General features: G+C 43.6%; 1 protein-coding gene across 2 annotated transcripts in view; it reads right to left on the reverse strand.

Moving 5' to 3' along the window:
* The window catches only part of LOC135504553 (nucleolar protein 4-like), a 134,072-nt gene that overhangs the window by 67,472 nt on the left and 39,759 nt on the right, over positions 1-26,841 (reverse strand). For both annotated transcript variants that reach the window (XM_064923254.1, XM_064923253.1), the window contains exons 2-4: positions 21,826-21,978; positions 17,147-17,258; positions 8,692-8,801 (exon numbers count right to left, since the gene is read on the reverse strand). In XM_064923254.1, the coding sequence (XP_064779326.1) occupies positions 8,692-8,801; positions 17,147-17,258; positions 21,826-21,978 (375 nt within the window). The remainder of the gene's footprint in view (positions 1-8,691; positions 8,802-17,146; positions 17,259-21,825; positions 21,979-26,841) is intronic.

Consider the following 26,841-nt stretch of genomic DNA (forward strand, 5'->3'; position numbering starts at 1 on the left):
TTGTATTTGTCAGCGCCGAATACAACGGGTGTATACTTAACAATGAAATGCTTGCCTAAGAGCTCTTGCCTAAGAGCTCTTCCCAAAGATGTAGAGTTAAAATATTAACACAAAATGAATAAAATACACAAGAATGGAGCTACAGTGCCTTCGGGAAAGTATTCAGACCCCTTGACCTTTTCCACATTTTATGTTACAGCCTTATTCTAAAATGTTTATTTTTTTTATGTCCTCATCAACCGACACACAATACCCCAAGATGACAAAGCAAAAACAGTGTTTAAGACATTTTTGCTAATTTATAAAAAAATGTCCAAATTAAATATGACATTTTACATAAGTATTCAGACCCTTTACTCAGTCCTTTGTTGAAGCACCTTCGGCAGCGATTAGAGCATAACGTTTTCTTGGGTATGACGCTACAAGCTTGGCACACCTGTATTTGAGGAGTTTCTCCTGTTCTTCTCTGAAGATCCTCTTAAGCTCTGTCAAGTTGAATGGGGTGCGTCGCTGCGCAGCTATTTTCAGGTCTCTCCAGAGATGCTCGACCGGATTCAAGTCCGGGCTCTGGCTGGGCCACTCAAGGACATTCAGAGACTTGTCCCAAAGCCACTCCTGCGTTGTCTTGGCTGTGTGCTGTTGGAAGGTGAACCAACTTTTCAGGGAAGTTAGGAACCAATATACACCGGCAGTTAGGAAAGCTAAGGCTCACTTTTTAAAGCAGAAATTTGCATCCTGTAGCACAAACTCAAAAACGTTCTGGGACACTGTAAAGTCCATGGAGAATAAGAACACCTCCTCCCAGCTGCCTACTGCACTGAGGCTAGGAAACACTGTCATCACCGATAAATCCACTATAATTGAGAATTTCATTAAGCATTTTTCTACGGCTGGCCATTCTTTCCACCTGGCTCAATTTCTCCTTCACCCAAATCCAGATAGCTGATGTTCTGAAAGAGCTGCAAAATCTGGACCCTTACAAATCAGCCAGGCTAGACAATCTGGACCCTCTCTTTCTAAAATTATCTGCCGAAACTGTTGCAACCCCTATCACTAGCCTGTTCAACCTCTCTTTCGTATCGTCTGAGATTCCCAAAGATTGGACAGCTGCAGCGGTCATCCCCCTCTTCAAAGGGGGAGACACTCTAAACACAAACTGCTACAGACCTATATCTATCCTACCCTGCCTTTCTAAGGTCTTCGAATGCCAAGTTAACAAACAGATTACCGACCATTTTGAATCCCACCGTACCTTCTCCGCTATGCAATCTGCTTTCAGAGCTGGTCATGGGTGAACCTCAGCCACACTCAAGGTCCTAAATGATATCATAACCACCATTGATAAGAGACATTACTGTGCAGCTGTATTCATCGACCTGGACAAGGCTTTCGACTCTGTCAATCACCACATTCTTATTGGCAGACTCAACAGCCTTGGTTTATCAAATTATTGCCTTGCCTGGTTTACCAACTACTTCTCTGATAGAGTTCAGTGTGTCAAATCGGAGGACCTGTTGTCCGGACCTCTGGCAGTCTCTATGGGGTGCCACGGTTCAATTCTCTGGCCGACTCTCTTCTCTGTATACATCAATGAAGTCGCTCTTGCTGCTGGTGATTCTCTGATCCACCTCTACGCAGACAACACCATTCTGTATACTTCTGGCCCTTCATTGGACACTGTGTTAACTAACCTCCAGACGAGCTTCAATGCCATACAACACTCCTTCCGTGGCCTCCAACTGCTCTTAAATGCAAGTAAAACTAAATGCATGCTCTTCAACCGATCACTGCCCACACCTGCCCGCCCATCCAGCATCACTACTCTGGACGGCTCTGACTTAGAATATGTGGATAACTACAAATACCTAGGTGTCTGGCTAGACTGGAAACTCTCCTTCCAGACTCACATTAAGCATCTCCAATCCAAAATTACATCTAGAATCGGCTTCCTATTTCGCAACAAAGGATCCTTCACTCATGCTGCCAAACATACCCTCGTAAAACTGACCATCCTACCGATCCTCGACTTCGGCGATGTAATTTATAAAATAGCCTCCAACACTCTACTCAACAAATTGGATGCAGTCTATCACAGTGCCATCCATTTCGTCACCAAAGCCCCATATACTACCCACCACTGCGATCTGTACGCTCTCGTTGGCTGGCCCTCGCTTCACTCTCGTCGCCAAACCCACTGGCTCCAGGTCATCTACAAGTCTCTGCTAGGTATAGCCCTGCCTTATCTCAGCTCACTGGTCACCATAGCAGCACCTACTCGTAGCATGCGCTCCAACAGGTATATCTCACTGGTCACCCCCAAAGCCAATTCATCCTTTGGCCGCTTTTCCTTCCAGTTCTCTGCTGCCAGTGACCGGAACGAACTGCAAAAATCACTGAAGCAGGAGTCTCATATCTCCCTCACTAACTTTAAGCACCAGCTGTCAGAGCAGCTCACAGATCACGGCACCTGTACATAGCCCATCTGTAAACAGCCCATCCAACTACCTCATCCCCATACTGTATTAATTTATTTATCTTTCTCCTTTGCACCCCAGTATCTCTACTTGCACATTCATCTTGTGCACTTCTAGCATTCCAGTGTTTAATTGCTATATTGTAATTACTTCGCCACCATGACCTATTTATTGCCTTAACTCCCTTATCTTACCTAATTTAAACTCACTGTATATAGACTTTTATTCTACTTAATTTTTTTCTACTGTATTATTGACTGTATGTTTTGTTTATTCCATGTGTAACTCTGTGTTGTTGTATGTGTCGAACTGCTATGCTTTATCTTGGCCAGGTCGCAGTTGCAAATGAGAACTTGTTCTCAACTAGCCTGCCTGATTAAATAAAGGTGAAATACATAAAATAAAAAACCATTACCCCAGCCTGAGGTCCTAAGCGCTCTGGAGCAGGTTTTCATCAAGAATCTCTCTGTACTTTGCTCTGTTCATCTTTGACTCAATCCTGACTAGCCTCCCAGTCCCTGCCGCTGAAAAACATCCCCACAGCATGATGCTGCCACCACCATGCTTCACCCTAGGGATGGTTCCAGGCTTCCTCCAGACGTGACGATTGGCCGTTCAGGCCAAAGAGTTCAATCTAGGTTTAATCAGACCAGAGAATCTTGTTTCTCATGGTCTGAGAGTCTTTGGGTGCCTTTTGGCAAACTCAGAGTGGGCTGTCATGTGCCTTTTACTGAGGAGTGGCTTCCGTCTTGCCACTCTACCATAAAGGCCTGATTGATGGAGTACTGCAGAGATGGTTGTCCTTCTGGAAGGTTATGGAGACCACTGTGTTCTTGGGGACCTTCTAAGCTGCAGACATTTTCTGGTATCCTTCCCCAGATCTGTGCCTCGACACAATCCTGTCTCTGAGCTCTACGGACAATTCCTTCGACCTCATGGCTTGGTTTTTGCTCTGACATGCACCGTCAACTGTGGGACCTTATATAGACAGGTGTGTGCCTTTCCAAATCATGTCCAATCAATTGAATATACCACAGGTGGACTCCAATCAAGTTGAAGAAACATCAAGGATGATCAATGGAAACAGGATACACCTGAGCTCAATTTCAAGTCTCATCGCAAAGGGTCTGAATACTTATAAGGTATTTTGATGTCATTTGATGTCATTGTTTATAAATTTGCAAACATTTATAAAAACCTGTTTTCGCTTTGTCATTATGGGGTATTGTGTGTAAATTGCTGAGTTTTTTATTTGTATTTAATCCATTTTAGAATAAGGCTGTATGTAACGTAACAAAATGTGGAAAAGGTTAAGGGGTCTGAATACTTCCCGAAGGCACTGTATATACAGGGAGTACCAGTACCAGATCAATGTGCAGGGGTATGAGGTATTTGAGGTAGATATGTACATGAAAGCAGGATAAAGTGACTAAGCATCAGGATATATAATAATAAGTAAAGAAAAGAGTAGCAGCAGCACATGATTAGTGTAAAAGTGTGTGTGTATGTGCGTGTGTGTGTTTGTGTTGGTATGTGTGTTTGTGTTTTTGGTATGCATGTGTGTTATGTGTGTGCTTGTGTGTGTTATGTGTGTGCTTGCGTATTGCATGTGAAGCGGTGTGGGTTTTGTGTGAGTGTTAGTGTGCATATATAGTAGGTGCTGAGATACTATTTATTTTTTTCTCAGAAAATGCTATTCAGGTCATTGGTATATTGACAAAAGTTCAAGGTCATAGTGATTGAACATAATTCAGTAGGTCCCATATATTACTTACATATTCATGTGGAAAATGCTGAAATACTGGGCCTTTTCTGCCTTATAATAAGCATTTGTGCCAAATAGAGCTGCACATTGCCGTAGTTTTTAGCGTGTGTTCATAGTGTACATACTATACATTACTGTATTTGAATTGTGTACATTCTGCTTCCATATTTGTTGTCATTATTTTCTGTTTATTGTCTGACTGTATATTCTGTTTATTGTAGAAGCACCATTTCACAAAGTCAATTCCTGTATGCAAATCTATTTGGCGAATAAAGGTGATTCTGATTCTTGACTGAAATTGGTTCAGTGGACAAGTAGAGGGCTGAGGGAACATAGCGTTGAGGGACTGTAGGACTGAGGGAACATATTAGTGCTGAGGACTGAGGGAACATGCCGTTTCATCAGTATCTCAAAGTATCCACTTATAAGACAGACAGATAGCTAGCTATCTATTTAGCTACGCAGCAAGCTAATTTACCAGAGATGCAAAACGTTAGGCTAACTGTCAAATGATGGCAAGCTAACGCTCCTCCCTAACGTTACCTCTATTCACTTACCGTAAATATCGTGGCTCGGCTACTTTGAAGCGATAATAATGTTGACAGAGCTTGCACACGTACCCCAGATATAAATACAAAAGCTGACAGGTATTAATGTTTGAATGTTTCGCCTTTTTTTAAAGTAGCTAGCTAGGTCTTTTGGGGTAACGGCTCGCTGGCCATCAGGGGGAACCGTCCAGGGAAAGTGTTACCATAGTAACATTGAACCTCGAAATTGAACTTCTATATATCACATTATTTCAAACCTCTCAGGGTGAAATTATAATAGCTACAATGTATCCTGCCCGGGCTTGCAAATTTTTCAGCGGCCAGGTAACTAGGAAGATATAATATACAAAGCAAATTGCTGTACACTATTATTCTGAAGTGATTACTGTATTAATGCAGATGGACACGCGATTGTATTTTGCAGTGCGGGATTGTACTGTGCGATGCGGGATGTGTGCGGTGCGGAGCAGGACTGTACTGTAAAGAATTGTGCTGCTTGGTCATTCTGCATCCCACAGAGAACAATGTGACATACAGAATGGCCAGCGACGATACACACTATACGTAAATATGCACTTTTAACAGTATGCTGTTGCTGCATAGCGAACATCTAAAGAACATGATGAATTATCACTAGGACAATTTATAAAACGCTATTATGTTAATTAATCAAATAAATCAGCGAATAGTGTTTAATTGGATAATAAGGATGGCTAATAACACATGTATGTGCGATGTTAGATGTCAGGTGCAGTACCTTCTTGGAATAAATGTTTGATATTTATATTATATTTGAATGGTAGTCTATTATACTACATGTTAAGTTGTGAGAGAATCGAATAGATTGTTCACTTCTACAGCACACTATTCGCTATAATACATGCATTGATAGAAAATATAGCCTAGGGCTTATCGAAAGGCTATAAGGCCTAAGGCTATTATAGAAAACTAAATGTATGAAGCATTTTTATCAGCTATTAATTGTTTTGAAATTATTATATATTTGCGTAAGAATATAGAGAAAAGTGGAGGTGTAATTGCCACAACATTGTTTCCCACAGCTTGCGAAAATAGCTTCTACATAGCGCACAGCTCAGCAGATGAAAATAACAACACAACCATATCATGTGAAAGAAATGCTTACCTTCACTTCTGATGGTGAATTTTCAAGTGTGAATGTCAAACCCCTCTATAATTGCCTCCCCCTTGCCGGTCTCTTTATTCGCTTCTAATTCTAAAGACAATGTCCTGCTATGGGAGCAAGTACAGGACCCTCCGAGACTCGCACTGGCAACCAGCCCCAAAGACGGAGGCGTGGCGGCGATAACTGACGTCACACCTTGTGCAAAAGATGGACTGCTATACAGTGGGTTGACTAAATCCATTTCAATTGTCATTGGCTTCTTTAGACAGGCTTTTACTACCGTCCCTCTGCCTTTCCCATCTCCCCTCTAACCTTTGTTAATTCCCAGAACATTGCTTTCTTTCTCTACAAATGCCCATACCGGACTTTTCATGCTACCTTTTCACTCTCACTTTTTCGTTGACAGGAAAGTACAATTAAAATGTAAACGTGGATTAATAATTTCTTTAGCTAAAGAGTTGGCCTGTTAGTCCGGCAGCCTTTGATCAGTATATAAAAAAACAATCATAACTGAAATAACTGCTTAAACCTTTGGAAATCTTTTCACAATCTCTAAATACTGATACAGGATTATAATAAATAGGCTTGATGATTTAACTTGCTTTTGAATTAAGCATTACCACAGAAATATGTAATAGATATATCAAAATAACAAAATCTGTTTACAAATAAGTGAGCGATCCAAAAAGTATCAATAGCCTACAGTAGCATACAGTGCACACAACGGAGGCATTTATTAAAGAAACGTCTATGCCTCAAGATTTGACCACACAATAGTCATCTTTCATTCGAACGGATTTTTTAGTAATGGAGTACAAAGGTCTAAAAAAAAGTCTAACTTTTAAAAAGATGTATACCCTATCCACGTGAGTCCGTTTACAGGGAGTCAACAGATGCTTTGTGTGTCAATAAACTGCATTTACGCCCTCTGAGACAGATTTATAGGGAACTTCTGCCACCTACAGGCAAAACTTGGAAAGTGTATGTCTAAACAAAACACCATTTCACCACGAAGAGCAAGAGACTTGTCTGGATCCAATGTGGTAACTGTTATAATACGTGAACCAGTAACGCAAACAGTAAATATTGATGAGTGTAGTCCTTTGAAATGGTCCATAGGTCGGCAGGCAGTGGTTAGAGCGTTGGGCCAGTAGCAGAAAAGTTGCTAGATCGAATCCCCGAGCTGACAAGGTAAAAATCTGTTGTTCTGCCCCTGAACCAGGCAATTAGCCCACTGTTCCTAGGCCGTCGTTGTAAATAAGAATTTGTTCTTAACTGACTTGCCTGGTTAAATACAGGATAAATAAAAAAGGTCAGCACCTGGTGCATCTTCAATCCCTGTCGTTATAGTGACCAAGACAATACATTGATTCTGAGCTGCGTTCTCCCCTCTATAAAACTCATATTGGTTAGAAAGAGAATATCTACATTGACCATATGTGTGCCTGTCTTTTTCAATATGCAAATGACACCTGTTTGATCTTATAAATGGACTGCTTTTTATTCATCATCATTATCGTGTTACTCCTCATTTTATAAACTAGTCTTTTTTTTATAAAACTTTTTTTTTAGGGGGTGGATCATCTTTAATATTGAGGATAGTTTGTCACGTCCGTCAGTGTAATTGTCTGCATCATAAAACTATAAGCTAATCTTTACTTTAACTGGTATCTTATGTGGTGTCTTCCTTTAGCCCTCTAGTAATTATAGCCTGCCTACCCCCACCTTTATGTCTCCCCTGCCACCTCCCACCTCAAAGAAATAAATGAGTTTTCTCAAGAGAAGACAGAATAAATGGGAAAAAGGGCCCATAATGGATAATGAACCACCCCTCTTTAATTCTCTCCGCATTGTCACACCTCCCCCTCCTCTCTTCCCCTCCCATCATGGTGCGGGCAGAGCCACCGCCCAGTGTCTACAGACTACAGGAAGGATGCTTGGTAATTTCCTCCTTTATTGAATTGGGCTGGACATGCGTGTCCTGATGGCGTAGTCCCCCCTCCATCTCTCTCTTTCGCCTGCTCTCTCCTGCGTCCGCCCCTCAACCACCCATTCCAAGCCCTACCTGCCCTGTGCACCCTTTTTTTAAAGGTGATTCATTGTTCCTCAATTCAGTCTCTGCTGAAAATCTCCAGCTAAAAGCCACAGCAGCTCTATAGAGTGGTCACTAGTTGGTACAGGCCTAACCCTAACCTTAACCCTAAACTTAACCACACTGCTAACCCTAATGCCTAACCCTAACGATATTGACAATTTTGACATTGCAGCTGGCCCATCAAATGGAAATTGCTTAGTTCTGCCTCCAGGAAAAGATTCATGACAAACTTTTCTCACACCTCAGTTAATTAGACTGACGCTTAGAGGCTTTGTTAATTGGAATGAGCTGAACCCCATTCCCTCCTTGGTTATCATACCAGTCACACACACACACACACACACACACACACACACACACACACACACACACACACACACACACGCACACACTTTCATCGGTGCACACAGATATTTTCGCAAGCACGCACATACACATACACACACACACTTTCCTATTTGTGCTTGATTGGCAGTCCTGAATGATTCTGTCTATGCTCTTATACAGATAGCCAAACTGGCATTGGGGATGTAAGATAGGGGGCTGTCGAGGGAGGGGTAGTGTGTGTGTGTGGCACACAGAGAGCCTGATAGAAAGGACTGTGAAGACGGCCACTTCCATCCAACCCTCACCTATTCTGGACAACATAATGTACAGGCTCTTACCTGCTCATTTGTACTCATGTACTGAAGCTTCATCTGCTTCAGATAGGTGGTGGTGAGCGGCATGTTGTAGTCGATGAGATCCGGCACTAGTGATGTCGGTCTGTCATTCTCTGTGAAGATTAAACACACACAAAGTATTATGACTCTCAATATCTCCCATAACTCAACATTACTTTCATAACCCTGGTTCTCTGATAATGTGAGTGAGACGTATACATATGGGGACTCGATGGAGGGCACGATCACTACAAAGAACCAATCACACAATGTCTGTCGGAGACAAACAGGTCGAGTGGCGAATAAGTTGAGACGCAACTCTCCCGTCCTCAGAGAGTGGCTCTTGCGGACCAGGGTTACGAAAAAATGACCTTGAGTTCTCTTTCAAATACTCTTTTTTTTATGTATCACATAAGGAAATATGGCTAACTCCCATATTGCAGACATGCTCTCCGAAGCCAGGGTAGTCCCAACAGAATCATCCCTAAAATGTGGCTTGTCACTGAAAACCCTCACTATCTTTTACAGGTGCATAATTGAGAGCATCCTGTCGATCTGTATCACCGCCTGGTACGGCAACAACACCGCCCACAACCACAAGGCTCTCCAGAGGGTGGTGCGGTCTGCGGCTCGGGGGCAAACTACCTGCGCTCCAGGACACCTACAGCACCCAATGTCACAGGAAGGCAAAAAAGATAATCAAGGACAATAACCACCCGAGCCACTGCCTGTTCACCCCGCTTCCATCCAGAAGATGAGATCAGTACAGGTGCATCAAAGCTGGGACAGAGAGATTGAAAAACAGCTTCTATCTCAAGGCCATCCAATTGTTAAACAGCCACCACTAGCTTGGAGAGGAAGCTGCCAATCTACAGACTTGATATCATTGGCCACTTTAATAAATGGAACACTAGTCACTTCAATAATGCCACTTTAAGAATGTTTACATATCTCGTACGTCATCTCATACGTATATAATATACTGTATCCTTCATTATCTATTCTTTACTATCTATTGCATCTTAGCCGCTCTGTCACTGCTCATCTATATATTTTATACTTATATATTCTTATCCCATTCCTTTACTAGATTGTGTGTATTAGGTTTTGTTGTGGAATTTGTTACATATTAGGTTTTGTTGTGGAATTCTTAGATATTACCTGTTAGATACTGCTGCACTGTAGGATCTAGAAGCATAAGCATTGCGCTACACTTGCAATAACATCTGCTAACCATGTGTATGTGACCAATACAATTTTGATTTGATGCAACCAGTCAGGATGCTCTCGATGGTGCAGCTATAAAACCTTTTGAGGATCTGAGGACCCATGCCAAATCTTTTCAGTCTCCTGAGGGGGAATATGTTTTGTCGTGCCCTCTTCACGACTGTCTTGGTGTGCTTGCACCATGTTAGTTTGATGGTGATGTGGATGCCATGGAACTTGAAGCTCTCAACCTGCTCCACTACAGCCCTGTCAATGAGAATGTGGGTGTGCTCGGTCCTCATTTTCCTGTAGTCCACGATCATCTCCTTTGAGGGAGACGTTGTTGTCCTTGTGTCATCAGTAAACTTAATGATGGTGTTGGAGTCGTGCCTGGCCGTGCAGTCATGAGTGAACAGGGAGTACAGGAGGGGACTGAGCACGCACCCCTGAGGGGCCCCCGTGTTGAGGATCAGGGTGGCGGATGTGTTGTTACCTACCCTTACCACCTGGGGTGGCCCGTCAGGAAGTCCAGGATCCAGTTGCAGAGGGAGGTGTTTAGTCCTTAGCTTAGTGATGAGCTTTGAAGACATTATGGTGTTGAACACTGAGCTGTGGTCAATGAATAGCATTGTCACATAAGTTTTCCTTTTGTCCAGTTGTGAAAAGGCAGTGTAGAGTGCAATAGAGATTGCATCATCTGTGGATCTGTTGGTGCAGTATGCAAATTGGAGTGGGTCTAGGGTTTCTGGGATAATGGTTTCGAGCTTTTCAAAGCTCGAAACCTTAGATATCGTGCACCAGAAACCAGAAAATACATAGTCCGCCTCCCTTTGTCTTGCCAGATGCCACTGTTCTATCCTGCCGGTGCAGCGTAAACCAGCCAGCTGTATGTTGATAGTGTCGTCGTTCAGCCACGACTCCATGAAGCATAAGATATTACATAAGTACAAAAATAAGTTACAAACAAAAAAAACACAATCGGATTGGGGCACGTAAAACGTCTGCCTTCTTCTCCGGCAAGATTTTACCATAGAGGGCACAACAAACCCTACCCCCCCCCCCTCAGGAGACTGAAAAGATTTGGCATCGGTCCTCAGATCCTCAAAAGGTTTTACAGCTGCACCATCGAGAGCATCCTGACTGGATGCATCACTGCCTGGTATGGTAACTGTAACGATTTTCGTCCTCGTCTGATGAGGAATATGAAGGATCGGACCAAAATGTCCAAAAGTGTCCATGTTAACTTTATTAATGTGAACACAAAATAACAAAGGTGAAACAACAAAAAACGAAACAGTCCTATCAGGTGACAAAACACAAAACAGGAAACAACTACCCACAAACACAGGTGGGAACAGGCTACCTAAGTATTGTTCTCAATCAGAGACAATGATAGACAGCTGCCTCTGATTGGGAACCATACCAGGCCAAACACAGAAATACAAAACATAGAACAAAAACATAGAATTCCCACCCCAACTCACGCCCTGACCAAAACAAAAATAGAGACATAAAAAAAGGAACTAAGGTCAGAACGTGACAGTAACTGCTCGGCTTCCGACTGCAAGGCACAACAGAGGGTAGTGCGAACGGCCCAGTGCATCACTGTGGCCAAGCTTCCTGCCATCCAGGATCTCTATACCAGGCGGTGTCAGAGGAAGGCCCTGAAAATTGTCAGAACGGCCCAGTACATCACTGTGGCCAAGCTTCCTGCCATCCAGGATCTCTATACCAGGCGGTGTCAGAGAAAGGCCCTAAAAATTGTCAGACTCCAGCCACCCTAGTCATAGACTGTTCTCTCTGCTACTGCACGGCAAGTGCTACCGGAGTGCCAAGTCTAGGTCCAAGAGGCTTCTAAACAGCTTCTACCCCCAAGCCATAAGACTCCTGAACACCTAATCAAATGGCTACACAGACTATTTTCATTGCCCACCGCTCCCCCTCTTTTACACCGCTGCTACTCTCTGTTGTTATCATCTATGCATAGTCACTTTAATAACTCTACCTTCATGTACATATTACCTCAACTAACCAGTGTCCAGCACATTGACTATGTACCGGTACCCCCCTGTATATAGTCTCGCTATTGTTATTTTACTGCTGCTCTTTAATTACTTGTTACTTTTATTTCTTATTCTTATCCATATTTTTTTAAACTGCATTGTTGGTTAAGGGCCCGTAAGTAAGCATTTCACTGCAAGGTTGTATTGGGAGCATGTGACAAATAAAATTTGTCCAGAATTATACTTCGGTGGCGGATTCCTTTACCAGAACACAGCCGGCTTCCATGCTGCAGACATGGTGTCGGTATCTGCTGAGACACACAGGTAAACAGAAGACATTATATGAAACGTGGTTTGTTTGAGAATAATAAATGGTTAACTGGTTAACATCGTCATTGATATATTATGTGTATTTCCATGTGCATAGAGCAAAGTAAGGGCTAACGTGCATAAAATGAAAAAGGACATTCGTTAGGCAGGGGTCTTTACTGTGCGTTCTGGCGGTGCGGCCGTCACAGCCATCAACCCCAGTACTCGTACTCGGAAACACTTTCTGAGCGTAACCGAGGAACAGGAAAGGGCACTGTTGGGACAATGTAATGCAGTCGTCTGATAGTGTAGCGCGATAACAGAGAGAATCCAGCTTTACGCCTAAGTATTCTATTCTCTGTGTGGGCACCAAACAGCTATTTCTCTGGTTGATCTTCAACTCTTAACTCGGTGAGGTGGGTTAAAATGTGTGACGGGTTTGCACGTGTGACGGGAGCAAAGCAGGTAATCATGTATATAAACTCTCAATCCCCTGCTAGCCCGAAGGGGTCAGCGAGGTATCTGTAGGCTGCGCCCTGAAAGGCAAATCTGAGAAACCTCCTGTGTGCGGGCAGAATACTTTTGTAAAAATAAGAATCCTGCAGGTCAACTGAAGTGAACCAGTCACCTCGATGAATAGACCGAGAGAGCACGTTAAACGCAAACTTTCACAGATAGCCATCGGTCCAGAATGGGGCTTATCCCTCCCACCATTTTTGGGAACCAGGAAGTAACCGGAATGGCTCCGGAATGGCTCCCTTCTGCTGGTATTGTTCTGATTGCTCCCTTGCGCAATAGAGAGATTTCCTGCTCTAGTATGCGAGCCGAGTCGCCACTCCTTCTTGAAGCTAGGATCCCGTTAAAAACGGTTGGCTTCATAGCGAACTGCAGTCTGTAAACCTTTGTGACTGCGAACAAGACCCAGTCACCCGCCAGTGGTGCCAGAGGGCCCTCTGGCAGCGTTTAATGGTGAGTTGCCCCTTTGTTGATTTTTTCTCTGCGCCATTGGCAAGACATTTCGATGTGACAGATACTTTTTTACTGGAAGGGGCGGAGTCAAAACACTGTGGTTTAGAGACAGTGCTTGGTGGCAACTGACATTTTGTCTTCCTGCCCCGGCTAATTGAACGAGAGCCGGGAGGAGAGCTTTGGTACTGAGGGCACTTGTGGGTAAAGTGAGCTCCATCCATCTTCACTGTGAGCGGATACATTGAAATGAGCCGCTGCAAAAGGCGAAGGGTTGTAGGATCACATATGTACCTTTCCCCCATTGTGATGGGGTGGGAGTCGGTGCTCCACCCGAGAGGGGACAGAACATGGTGTGGACTGATGGCTGCCCCTCTCTGTCCCCAGGGGAATCAGTTGGGCAGGGCTTAGATGCGGTGAACGGCCCCTCCCCCCACTTCTGGCCTCTGAGAGCTTCAGGAGCTGTATTGATTCTTCCTCAAGAAAGAGAGACGAGAATGACCAGAGGATAGGAGAGTGGCGCCTTCATTAAATAGTACCCGCAAAACATTCGTCTCAACGTCAACAGTGAAGAGGCGACTCCGGGATGCTGGCCTTCTAGGCAGAGTCCCTCTGTCCAGTGTCTGTGTTCTTTTGCCCATCTTAATCTTTTCTTTTTATTGGCCAGTCTGAGACATGGCTTTTTCTTTGCAACTCTTCCTTGAAGGCCAGCATCTCGGAGTCGCTTCTTCACTGTTGACGTTGAGACTGGTGTTTTGCGGGTACTATTTAATGAAGCTGCCAGTTGAGGACTTGTGAGGCATCTGTTTCTCAAACTAGACACTCTAATGTACTTGTCTTCTTGCTCAGTTGTGCACCGGGGCCTCCCACTCCTCTTTCTATTCTAGTTAGTGCCAGTTTGCGCTGTTCAGTGAAGGGAGTAGTACACAGCGTTGTACGAGATCTTCAGTTTTTTTTTACAATTTCTCGCATGGAATAGCCTTCATTTCTCAGAACAAGAATACACTGACGAGTTTTAAAGAAAGTTCTTTGTTTCAGGCCATTTTGAGCCTGTAATCGAACCCACAAATGCTGATGCTCCAGATACTCAACTAGTCAACTAGTTTTATTGCTTCTTTAATCAGAACAATAGTTTTCAGCTGTGCTAACAAAGTTGCAAAATTGTTTTCTAAATTAGCATTTTAAAATGATAAACTTGGATTAGCTAACACAACGTGCCATGTGAACACAGGAGTGATGGTTGCTGATAATGGGCCTCTGTACGCCGATATAGATTGTCCATAAAGAATCCGCCGTTTCCAGCTACAATAGTCACTTACAACATTAAGAATGTCTACACTGTATTTCTGATCAATTTGATGTTATTTTAATGGACACATTATTGGGGCTTTTCTTTCAAAAACAAGGACATTTCTAAGTGACCCCGAGCCTTTGAAAGGTAGTGTATGTATACCAGCAGTTCATTTATAAAGACTCTACAAAAATGTATATGATATAGCAAAATAACTGCAAACTCTTGATAACTGAACTGGTATCCTCTCCTGTACTGCACTGACATTATCCCTCAAGTGCAGGCAAATGTCCGTCTTCCTTACGGGGTCCTCCTCTCCAAGGATCATATCAACACGAATCAATCAGCGTTATCAAACAACTTATTACCTACTGGGACTGTACATACACACACACACACACACACACACACATACACACACATACACACACTATCAATCAGTAATTGATGATGGCGCTCCTGTCTATTTACTGCAGAAGTATTGATCGTCTACCTTGTATTTCCGCCCTTCAGGACTCCGGACCTGAGAACCTTGTCCCTTTAGTAGGTCAGCAGATAAATTGAAATGACAGAGATGAGACACGCTGGCTAAGGAATTGTGTTCAGCATAAGGAAGGGAGTGAGATCGTCACAGAACCAGCGACCTGGGCTTGTATTAATCTCGCGTCTCAGACTAGGAGTGCTGATCTAGGATCAGGTCCCCCCCTCTGTCCATGTCATTTTATTCATCATGATCGAAAAGGCAAAAAGACCTAGATCAGCACTCCTTACTCCCAAGGATTCATTAATATGGGCCCAAACCTTCACCTCCTTCACACCCGCTCCTACTGCATCGCCTATACAGCATGACGAAGGTTGAAGAGACGACGGATGAAAGACCTGACGCGAAAGACTGCCTGAAGTCAATTAAAAATAGCCCTGGCCTACAGCAATGAGTTGCATTCAATAATTCAGCACTGAACTTTCGTGCGAGTGTTTGGTTGGAGGGGTTGGAGGGATGAGGGGTCAGGGTGGGAAGAGGAGGACCCCCACGGGACAGGAAGCCAATTAGCTGCTCTCTTTATGAGCGACACCCAGCGTTAATGATCATCGTTGACACAACACTGACAGATTGGGCCTGGGAGCACTTCTCTCACTGGGTTGTGTGTGTGGGATGGAGATGAAGACGGAGGGGGGTTAATGTTAATTGGCATGGTTTACTTTACACACTACCCATGTAATGTGTAAGGGCCCTCCATATATAAAGTTATGACAGCCCCTCTGTCAATATGGGAGGGCCCCTGAATATAGACAAATGAAAAATGTATGAAATAGCAAGGCAGCCATTGAATATTTCTCTCCATTTTTCGGACTCTCCTCACCTTTACCTTTATTTCTGCCCCATCTTTCTGTCCTACTCCAGATTTCTCTCAATTTCCCATCTTAACCCCGCTAGTCTCTCTCTCTCTCTCTACTACCCGCCCCACCCTCCGGTCGCTCTCACTGTAGAAAAGAGCTTGTTTCCTGGCCATTTCCTTTGTTAAAAGCCCCCTAATTGGGCTAATTGCAGTGTGTTAGGAACGATACAGGACACTCCAATGACTAATTTGAATAGGACTGGGGGGGGGCTGGGTAGTGTAGGGAGGGGGTGGGAGATGGGGGGGATGGGTTGCCTTTAGGGTGGCAACAGCCAACAGCAGGAGAAGGAGGAGAAGAGGGCGCAAAGCAGCTCTCAAAACCGTTTTTGTCACAACTGCTATGAAAATCCCTTCCTTCATCCATGGTAATATGCGCTTGCAGTAACAGCAGGCTTACAGACAGTCTCAGTAACAGCAGGCTTACAGACAGTCTCAGTAACAGCAGGCTTACAGACAGTCTCAGTAAAAGAAGGCTTACAGACAGTCTCAGTAACAGAAGGCTTACAGACAGTCTCAGTAACAGAAGGCTTACAGACAGTCTCAGTAACAGAAGGCTTACAGACAGTCTCAGTAAAAGAAGGCTTACAGACAGTCTCAGTAACAGAAGGCTTACAGACAGTCTCAGTAACAGAAGGCTTACAGACAGTCTCAGTAACAGAAGGCTTACAGACAGTCTCAGTAACAGAAGGCTTACAGACAGTCTCAGTAACAGAAGGCTTACAGACAGTCTCAGTAACAGAAGGCTTACAGACAGTCTCAGTAACAGAAGGCTTACAGACAGTCTCAGTAACAGAAGGCTTACAGACAGTCTCAGTAACAGAAGGCTTACAGACAGTCTCAGTAACAGAAGGCTTACAGACAGTCTCAGTAACAGAAGGCTTACAGACAGTCTCAGTAACAGAAGGCTTACAGACAGTCTCAGTAACAGAAGGCTTACAGACAGTCTCAGTAACAGAAGGCTTACAGACAGTCTCAGTAACAGAAGGCTTACAGACAGTCTCAGTAACAGAAGGCTTACAGACAGTCTCAGTAACAGAAGGCTGGGTTATGAAAAGACATAGAATATGATATTTGGTGATGACTAAAAATGTAATGAACAGCTAGAGTTTTACCAAATGGGCCTAAACAGACACTGTGTCCAAAATGGCACCCTATTCCCTATATAGCCCTATGGACCCTGTTGGCAAAGTGCTTTATATAGTGAATAAGGTGTCATTTAGACACACCAGGAGCCTAGCGGAGATGATAGTCTGCAGTCTGCTCCAGAGAAATAGTTTTTTTTTAACCTTTGAACTCTGCTCCACCCGGGCTGATATGCATCCTCTTCTGACACTCGCCACAGTTCATCAGGAAACGGGTCACTGCCTCCCTGGGCAGGAAGGCATACGTCTCCGCAATCTGCCCATCAGAGAGAGAGAGAGAGAGAGAGAGAGAGAGAGATCACTACTAGAGCCATGGCTAATAAACATTCTGCTATGCTAATAATGAGCACTGAAAAGGTGAAACAGGAGAGAGAGAAGAAAGTGTCAGAGGAAACGAGTGGAAATTAGACCTGTTCCTATAATGCTATACCATAATGGGACATCAAATGACTGTGTGTGTGTGTCTGTGTTTATTGGCTAAGCTGGGAAAGGGTAAGATTGAGGTTCTTGGGACAGATGTAATATCCTCCCCCTTCACACAAAGACCACATTGTCTCAGCCCGTTACTGGTGACCAAGATACGTCAGCAACTTCCACCCTGCCTATTAGCCTCTCGATCTCCTTCTCTACTGTTTCTACTGACTCCGTTTGGACTTCCTGTTAAACCGGCGTCCGACAATATATATATACCCTTCACCAAGAGTAAAGGCAGGGATTGGCAGTAGGGTTTTAAGGGTTTGTACATGTGCGTGTGTGCGTGCGCGCGCGCGCACGTGCGTGACGAAGAGAGCAGGGTGCTGTCTACTCTCGGAGAATAAAACAGATACAAATGTCAGTCACGGCCTTTGGTGACAGTTTGTCGCTTTGTCATTTGACACGCGGCCTGGTGTCACCAGATTATCTCTAGGAGAACAGTAGTGAGCACGAGCCCATACAGGACAAGAGGGCAATCTGACACATGCACCCAAAGCACCACGTAGCCCTCTGCATATCATCACTGCCACTGGGGCGAGACAGGAGAGACAGGGCGTCTGTCGAGCAGACCGAGAGGGTTTTAATGGGAGACAAAGAAAGAGATGGAGAGATAGAGAGGGATGTGTGTTGGTAGAGAGACCACCCATAAACAGTCATGCTTTTCTTTGCTAAACCCTCTCTTCCTCCCTTTCAATGTATTCCCTGTCTCTCCCCCTCCCTTGCTGTCAAGTTCTCATTTTTTCATGCAGTCCCTGCAGTCATCCTTTCCTCCAACCTCTCCCCTCCTCCCTCAAACACTTCTCCCTCTATTCCTCCCCCCTCTGTGGCTCTTATGGCAAGGCCATGCTGGACTTGGCAGCAGGAGAACACACACACACACACACACACACACACACACACATTCGCCACTGTCTCCTTCAGGCTCTAACAAACAGGAGCGGCCATGCCATCCTGGCTAGAGGGGTGCGAGTGGTGACATGAGTGGGGGGGGGGGGGGGGTATACAGAAAGGGAGGGGGTTGGGGAACGAGACAGCGGCTCCCCTCAGATGAGTTGACTCTCTGTGTGTGACGACTAGCTAGCCTCCACCGCCATTGTCTTCCCAGTCGCAACAGAAGCTCACAAAGAGAGCCCATGTAGCCTACAGGGTGGGACTGTGGGTCTGGAAAGGGCCTGTGGTGGTGAGGATGCCCACCAACGCAGCTCTGTCTGGTCTAGAGAACTGTAACAACGCACAGAGGGGGACAAAGAGGAGAAGTAGGCAGAAAGTTGGCTGAGCAGCGCTGCCAGCGAAGGACAAAAACAACAGGTTCCTGTGTCCTTCAATGTGGTGTGTGTGTGTGTGTGTGTGTGTGTGTGTGTGTGTGTGTGTGTGTGTGTGTGTGTGTGTGTGTGTGTGTGTGTGTGTGTGTGTGTGTGTGTGTGTAATAAACATTTCATGACCCACTGTGTGGCAAAGTACCCTGGAAGCCATGGCAGTGTGCAAAGGAAATCGACAGTTAACATGCAGCAACAGAGGAAGTATTCTGTTCATTACACAGTCACAGCTCTGTTTACTCACTACGAATGTGATACTGATTTTCAGTAATTTTATGAATTCATTTGATTCATATCCATTAGAAGTTAAAGGAAATCCTCAAAATGAAAGTGCATGTGCTTTATAGTACTGAGGGAAAGATGAGTTACCATGTTCAACCAGAAGAGGCCAGTATCCCCAACTGAGACGCAAAGTGTCCTAATACAACACATTGGGCAAAATAAAGGTTTTCTCCCATTGACTTTAGTACAGGGAGGAAGAACAATTTCCAACGGCAGACTATGTTAAAACTCCCCATTTGAAACAAAGCTAGGAAGGAATGATGACCAGAATGTGGCCCAGGTGTGTGCTTTGCACCGCGGCCATCACCCTTCCTCTAAATATAACTAGACATCTGGCCTTCAGCGACTGTGGCGATGCTCCGAGAGAGAGAGAAAGGCTGAATCGTTGTCAAGGGGAGACAGAGAAATACCTTCTCCCAGCGACCACAAGGTCAGCCTGGCACCGGAATCTCATATCCTCCCCAGCCCTAAAGTGTGAAACGTTTCCTTTCATACGCACAAAAAAAATGTAATCTCAGGCATTTTCTTGTAGAAGTGAGATAAAAAAAAAAAAAAAGAAAAAAAAAAGAGAAAGTGGTGTAGCTATGGAGGCGGTATGTGTCACAGAGATTGAGTCAAAGTTATTGACTCAAATTTAATTGATATTTTTGGTTTATTTATCTGAAATGAAGTTCACTGGAGGTTCTGTGAATGAACTGAAGAGAAAAAGGCCAAGCCCAACATGAATGTTCCAGGTCAGTGGTGACTCCTGCTGCAGTGTTTACAAAATATTCAGATGATTGTCTAGAAGTATCATACAAATACTTCAACCAGGGATGGGCAACTTTGATGGGGGTGGGGGCCACAAAAAGATGGAACTCATCATGAGGGACTGCAGTGGCTCATGGGTCTGCGTAGCCACATCCATCCCCCCTACCTTGCCCCTCGTGATAGCAAAGATATACAATATATATATATATATATATATATATATATATATATATATATATATATATATATATATATATATATATATATATATTGTTCCGCTGGCCTACTAAAGGGAGCCAGTTGCCCTTCCTGTTTACAATGGTATTCTGAGAAAGTGAGAGTGTTCGTGTTGTTGAATGTGAATCTGAAGACCAGACGGACAGAGAAAGAGAAACAGGTCACGAAACAGGAATTAATACCAAAGGCCAGAGAGGAACAGACAACAGCATATTATTGCCAAATAATCATGTTCGAGAACAAATTCGATTTTCTTTATTTGTGCTATTATATTTAGAATATATTATTCTATATACCAGTTTCAACTGTTCTGCCTTATTATTATTCGACCATGCTGGTCATTTATGAACATTTGAACATCTTGGCCATGTTCTGTTATAATCTCTACCCGGCACAGCCAGAAGAGGACTGGCCACCCCACATAGCCTGATTCCTCTCTAGGTTTCTTCCTAGGTTTTGGCCTTTCTAGGGAGTTTTTCCTAACCACCGTGCTTCTACACCTGCATTGCTTGCTGTTTGGGGTTTTAGGCTGGGTTTCTGTACAGCACTTTGAGATATCAGCTGATGTACGAAGGGCTATATAAATAAATTTGATTTGATTATTATGAAATATTACCTATGATAATATGATTATGAATTCACTATGAAAGTAAGGAATTAAGAACTTATGAATTGATGTGTTATGCTTGTGTGTGGAACTGGCAATCAATCAATAAACTGGCATCAAACAGAAAACTTTCCCTATGCCATATGGGCATTACAATATGGGCATGACAAGCCCTGGGTATGAAGGCCAACAGTTCTTAAACACGTCGTTAATTCATTGTTACACGGTTTCTTTGTTTTTGGACCTTAGACGAAGAACAGCTGTTAGGTAACAAAGGGGCTTGGGTTATGTAAATGTTTGTTATGATTTTTTCACCAGAGGAGCTTCGTATTCTTTTTTTTTGTTGAACGCTGAACCCGGGGAACGCGTCCGCAATGCTTCCCATCCAAAACAGTTTGAAAAAGTTTGTACATATATGACAACATTTTGTGACGTTTTGCTCATTTTAGTCTTCGACAAGGTTTTCCTGGATGTTTGTGCGCTTGACATTTTTTTTTCACGAGGCTCGTCAACGTTCGGTCGCTGAAGTCTACGCCCCTTTCGTCGGCGATTGGTCAACAGTAGGGATTCTTCAATGAAGTGTTTGTTGTCATTCGACAGACAGACAAAAATGATTTCATGCACATTTTTTCACTTGAGAAATGACTGCACCAAACATCTTAGTTCTCGATGTAAAATTGTGGAACTAAAACCTCGGCAAAAAAGTAAACATTTATTACAGATTGAGTCAGCTTGGATTCATTTGGAAGTGTACTTGTTGTTATGGCAACTCAAGAGGGACAAACCGTAATATTGCCTCTTTTTTCTTGTTTTTCAAGCGAAGGTCTTTTAAAGGAGTATGCGAGGCACAGACTTTCACTTCGCCTAGCCGAGTTCTGCTAGAAGCAAACCGAACCTAGTATGCCCTTACACGTCTTATACCATGGTCAGGAGGGCAATTTTAGAACCTTGTTTACTGGAGCCCTTACAAAGAAGAGTGTGGAGCCCTTACTGGAGCCCTTACAGAGGGAAGTGTAAAGAGAGAGGCAGTAGGCCAAGATATAGAGGTAAAGGAGGAGAACGTTTAAGTAAGGGTGACTGTGTGATAGAAGAGAAAGATACAGCATAAGGGGAAGAGTGAGAAACAAGAGTTAGAGAGAAAGACAGTGTCTTCTCACCGCTTTGTAGGTCTTCTTCTGTCCGGCGTGTTTGGGTGATTTGCCAGGGTCGGCGCTGATATCTACGTGCATGGCATAGATGATGTCAAAGAAGTCCTCCACCACTGCCACCCTCTTCAGAGAGGAGTCGGACCCAGAACCCCCATCCGCACACTGCAGGAGAGGAGAAGAGGAGAATGAGTGGTACATTAGCAGGCTGGATCCTTTGGATGAGGCCTACAGGCACCAAGGCTACACACAGACAAACAAACACACACACACACACACACACACACCAAGGCAGGGAGGAGATTCCCACCCAGCTCTGTATCTCCCACACTGGGAGAGAGAAGGAGCGAAATGATGGATTTTCAGGAAGTCTTGTTGGGAACCTCCCTATTATACCACAAGGTCACTAGAGAGCTGTGTGTGTACTAGGGGGAGGGAGATTGGGAGGGGGAGACCTGCCAGGAGCACACACACACACACACACACACACAATTTAAAAATATAATTGACTTAAATCCACAAATCATAATTCATACAAGAAGGATTGCAGCATTTCAGGACAGGGATATGTGGACAGATAGCACCTTGTTCTCCACACAGCAAGGCTGCCCATGACTGCTGACACAGAGCAGTACATCGCTAGCTGCTTCACCTTGGTCTTATGTTGGCCTGCTATCTGAAGGCCAGGTACTGTCAGCCTGTGAACATGACCAAGACTTCCCTTTATCACCACAGCAAGCTTGGACTGGTATCCGATGCTGTTCAGAAATGACACGGGGGGGGCCTGGTATTTAAGCAGCTTGTCAGAAAAGGCCTGCTCCATGTAGCAGTCCAATGAGCAGCCCACCTCCACACACACAAAAAAACAATATCTGGCTTATTCAGCATACAAGAAAACACATTATCATCGACATCAATCCAGGCTCTGCTGACAAGAGGTTGTTTGTGTATGTGTGCTGTTGGTGAGACCACCTGTCTCACCTCAGTAGAGACCATGTCGACAAGGTGGTCATCTCTAGCAATGTACAAGTCTTTGTATGAACGGCAACCATTAACAACATGTGCAACAGACTCCATTACAACTCTGGGCGTAAAGCACCGAACGGGATCATGGTTTGCAGGGTACCAGAGTGCTAGGCTGTATTTTGTGGGTAGAACTTGAAGCCTCACCTTAACAGTAAAGCAGAGAATGTCCTCACCAATAGCAGCATTGGTATGCATGCACACAGGGCCTGGTTAATGCAGGGGCTTACCGGGGCTGAATCCCCTCGTTCTGAAAAAAGGTTTTAAAAATAATAATAAAGGAAATATATATATATTATATATGTAGTATATATATATATTTTTTTTAAATGTCACTGCAACCGCCAACCACAGGAAGATCCCAATCTCAGTGAGTGTAGAGTCAGCCTGCTACTTCCTGCTGCCACTCTTCTAATCATCAGATGGGGGAGGAGAGGAGGTAGGGGGCCCACGTGGGTAACTGGGGGGCCCCGCCTTGATTGGGTAACGTATTAATAAAACATAAAAATAAAAACTGCATTATAAATAAATGTGACTGGTCAACTGTTTGAGAGTCAGGAGCTGGACCCAAGAGGCAACATTTTAAAAAAATATGGTTTTATCCAACCACAGGAGCCGGCTCTAAATGTTCAAAGTACACCAGAGAGCATCATTTAGCCACAGAGGATCAATAGTTTATTAAAAAGAACTGTGTATTTAAGTGTTATCACAAGCACATACAGATATCTTCCAAAATGAAGGAAACACCAACAGAAAGCGTCTTAAACGAGTGTCGCGCCACGATCAGCTGCCAGAACTGCTTCAATGTGCCTTGGCATACGTTCTTCAAGTGGACCTAAACCATGGCAGGAAAATGCACCCCACACCTTAACATATACTTTTTATCCCTTGTTTACTTAAGGGTTTCCATTATCTTGGCAGTTACTGGTATGACTACAGTCAGAAAGGCCACAGTTTGGGCCTCATACGTTCTAAATAGGCAGCTTGTTGCGTTGGGCCATAGACATATAATCCATAGAAGGCTTTTGTGTCACTTAACCATGGCATTTTGACTGTTAAGCTCATGGGTACACCAGGAATGGATGCCAGTCCTGACTTGAATGGGAACTGCCCATCTATAAATTATATTTCTATGGTTGGTTGCAGCTGAAAATCAAATCAAATCCCATTTCATTGGTCACATACACATTTTTATTTTTTATTTTTTTATTTTACCTTTATTTAACTAGGCAAGTCAGTTCAGAACAAATTCTTATTTTCAATGACGGCGAGCAGATGTTAATGTTCTAGTTCCGACCATGCAGTAATATCTAACAAGTCCTCTAACAATTTCACAACTACCTTATACACACAAGCAGTAGGTTTGCCTTTTGCAGATTTCAAAACACAATCGCAGGAAAAAACATTTGGAAAGCAAATGCCTACTGCTGCAAAGAGAACTGTAGAACCAATAGTAACCCTTTTTTCTCAACAACCTCCCATTTGTAGCTAACAGCAGCACTGTTTTTCAAAGTAGCTCATCTTGAGATTGCCATGCCGAGTGCGTCGGCCATCACCGTGAGTAGCCCATGGCTTCCTCTTCATCATTAGATGAGTCAGTTTGCCACTGGGCATTTTATTTAGTAGCCTATGATATAGATACTGTATATATATTGGCTCCTAATATTTGACAATCTGTGTGTCGCTCCATTGGCCTGGGCTAATGATTTGGGCCGGGTTTGTTTGAATTCAAGACCAGATTGATCTCAGTTTTGTCGGAGTAGGCACTCATGTTGGTCATTTGTGTGGTATTCAACAAGATTCAGCTAATAGTTTTTAAAAATGCAAAAAAAAAAAAATTGGACGCTGCAACAAAAGAATATCCCCATGTGTGAAAATCCTGTATCCTGTATGTATCCTGTATGTATCCTGTATATATCCTGTATGTATCCTGTATGTATCCTGTATCCTGTATGTATCCTGTATGTATCCTGTATATATCCTGTATGTATCCTGTATGTATCCTGTATATATCCTGTATGTATCCTGTATGTATCCTGTATCCTGTATGTATCCTGTATGTATCCTGTATATATCCTGTATGTATCCTGTATATATCCTGTATGTATCCTGTATGTATCCTGTATATATCCTGTATGTATCCTGTATGTATCCTGTATATATCCTGTATGTATCCTGTATGTATCCTGTATATATCCTGTATGTATCCTGTATCCTGTATGTATCCTGTATATCCTGTATCCTGTATCCTGTATCCTGTATGTATCCTGTATCCTGTATGTATCCTGTATGTATCCTGTATGTATCCTGTATATATCCTGTATGTATCCTGTATGTATCCTGTATGTATCCTGTATATATCCTGTATGTATCCTGTATATATCCTGTATGTATCCTGTATGTATCCTGTATGTATCCTGTATCCTGTATGTATCCTGTATGTATCCTGTATGTATCCTGTATGTATCCTGTATGTATCCTGTATATATCCTGTATGTATCCTGTATGTATCCTGTATGTATCCTGTATCCTGTATGTATCCTGTATGTATCCTGTATGTATCCTGTATGTATCCTGTATGTATCCTGTATGTATCCTGTATGTATCCTGTATATATCCTGTATGTATCCTGTATATATCCTGTATGCCACATGGCAAATGTTACTATGGCTTTATTATAAAAGGGCTTTTTCATCAAAAGTAAATGTACCATTGTTTACAGAAAATGATGTTGTGCCAGAAAGGGGTTTGAGGTGGTCTGATAAAAACAAATAAACAATGCCATAGGGCATATGATTTCTTAATCTGGCCCTGCACACACACACACACACACACACACACACACACACACACAAAGAAAACAAGGCAGGGAGGAGATTCCCACCCAGCTCTGTATCTCCCACACTGGGAGAGAGAAGGAGAGAAATGCTGGAATATCTGGAAGTCTTGATGGGAACCTCCCTATTCTCCCACAAGGCCAGTGGAGAGCTGTGTGTGAAGTAGGGGGAGGGAGATTGGGAGGGGGGATACCTGCCAGGAGCGCGCACACACACACACACACACACACACACACACACACACACACAAAGTCCCTGTGAAAAAACAGCAGGTGATGCATTTAAATGCACTTTAAATTTCTACAGTGAAATGGCTCTTTGAAGCATATTTTTTCATAGCCTTTGTTTGATTGTTTGTTTCTTTCCCTGGCTGCTGAATCATTGTATTCTGATCCCGGCTAAAGTGTGTGGTCAACAAACTGACAAAACCGTCATGGTAAAGAGGGGTGAGATCTGTTTCCTTTGTTCAGGATCTTCTAAATGACCATATAGGCAACAGAACCACAACTAAAGAGCCATAAAACTCAAATCTGTCATTTGTACTCTCCACCTTAGAAAATATGAACAAAACATGACATTTAATGAAGTCATTTCATTCTCATTTTGTGGAATTCTTCATATTTCCATCTTCACAATTGATAATGAATCTATCAGGATCCATTGCCTATCTTTACACGAATCCTGTTCAGAGATCCAAGCTCAAGCTTCAACAGCACAAAAGAGCACACAACACAAACAGGTCCTGGCTAGAAATGGGTGTGGGGGAAAAACCATTCTACTTCCAACCAGCATTCTGCTCACCATAAGGCAAAACTTGCTGCCATGACAACCGGAGTGCCAACCTCGTGGGCAGGTGTGCGGGGCAGCGGGTCATGTGACACAGGCTGCACCTAGTAAAACTTGAATTGTGTCAACAAACGGTGTGTGGATTTACACATGATCCAAAATACCCCGACACACAAGTCACACGCACCACATTCTCTCTGACTCGTTCCTCTTTTTGTCTCCATCTACATCTGCCCTTGTTTTATGCTCTAACCTGCTATTTCTTTAATATGGTCTCATCTCTCCACAGTCGTTCTCTCCTAATGTGAGGATATTCCCAGTATGTGAGCTGAGCTGAGGAGAGATGTCTGTCTGTTTTGTGTTGCTGGGCACGCCACTCCAC

The sequence above is a fragment of the Oncorhynchus masou genome, chromosome 18, assembly GCF_036934945.1.
Source record: "Oncorhynchus masou masou isolate Uvic2021 chromosome 18, UVic_Omas_1.1, whole genome shotgun sequence".
Lineage (NCBI taxonomy): Eukaryota > Metazoa > Chordata > Actinopteri > Salmoniformes > Salmonidae > Oncorhynchus > Oncorhynchus masou.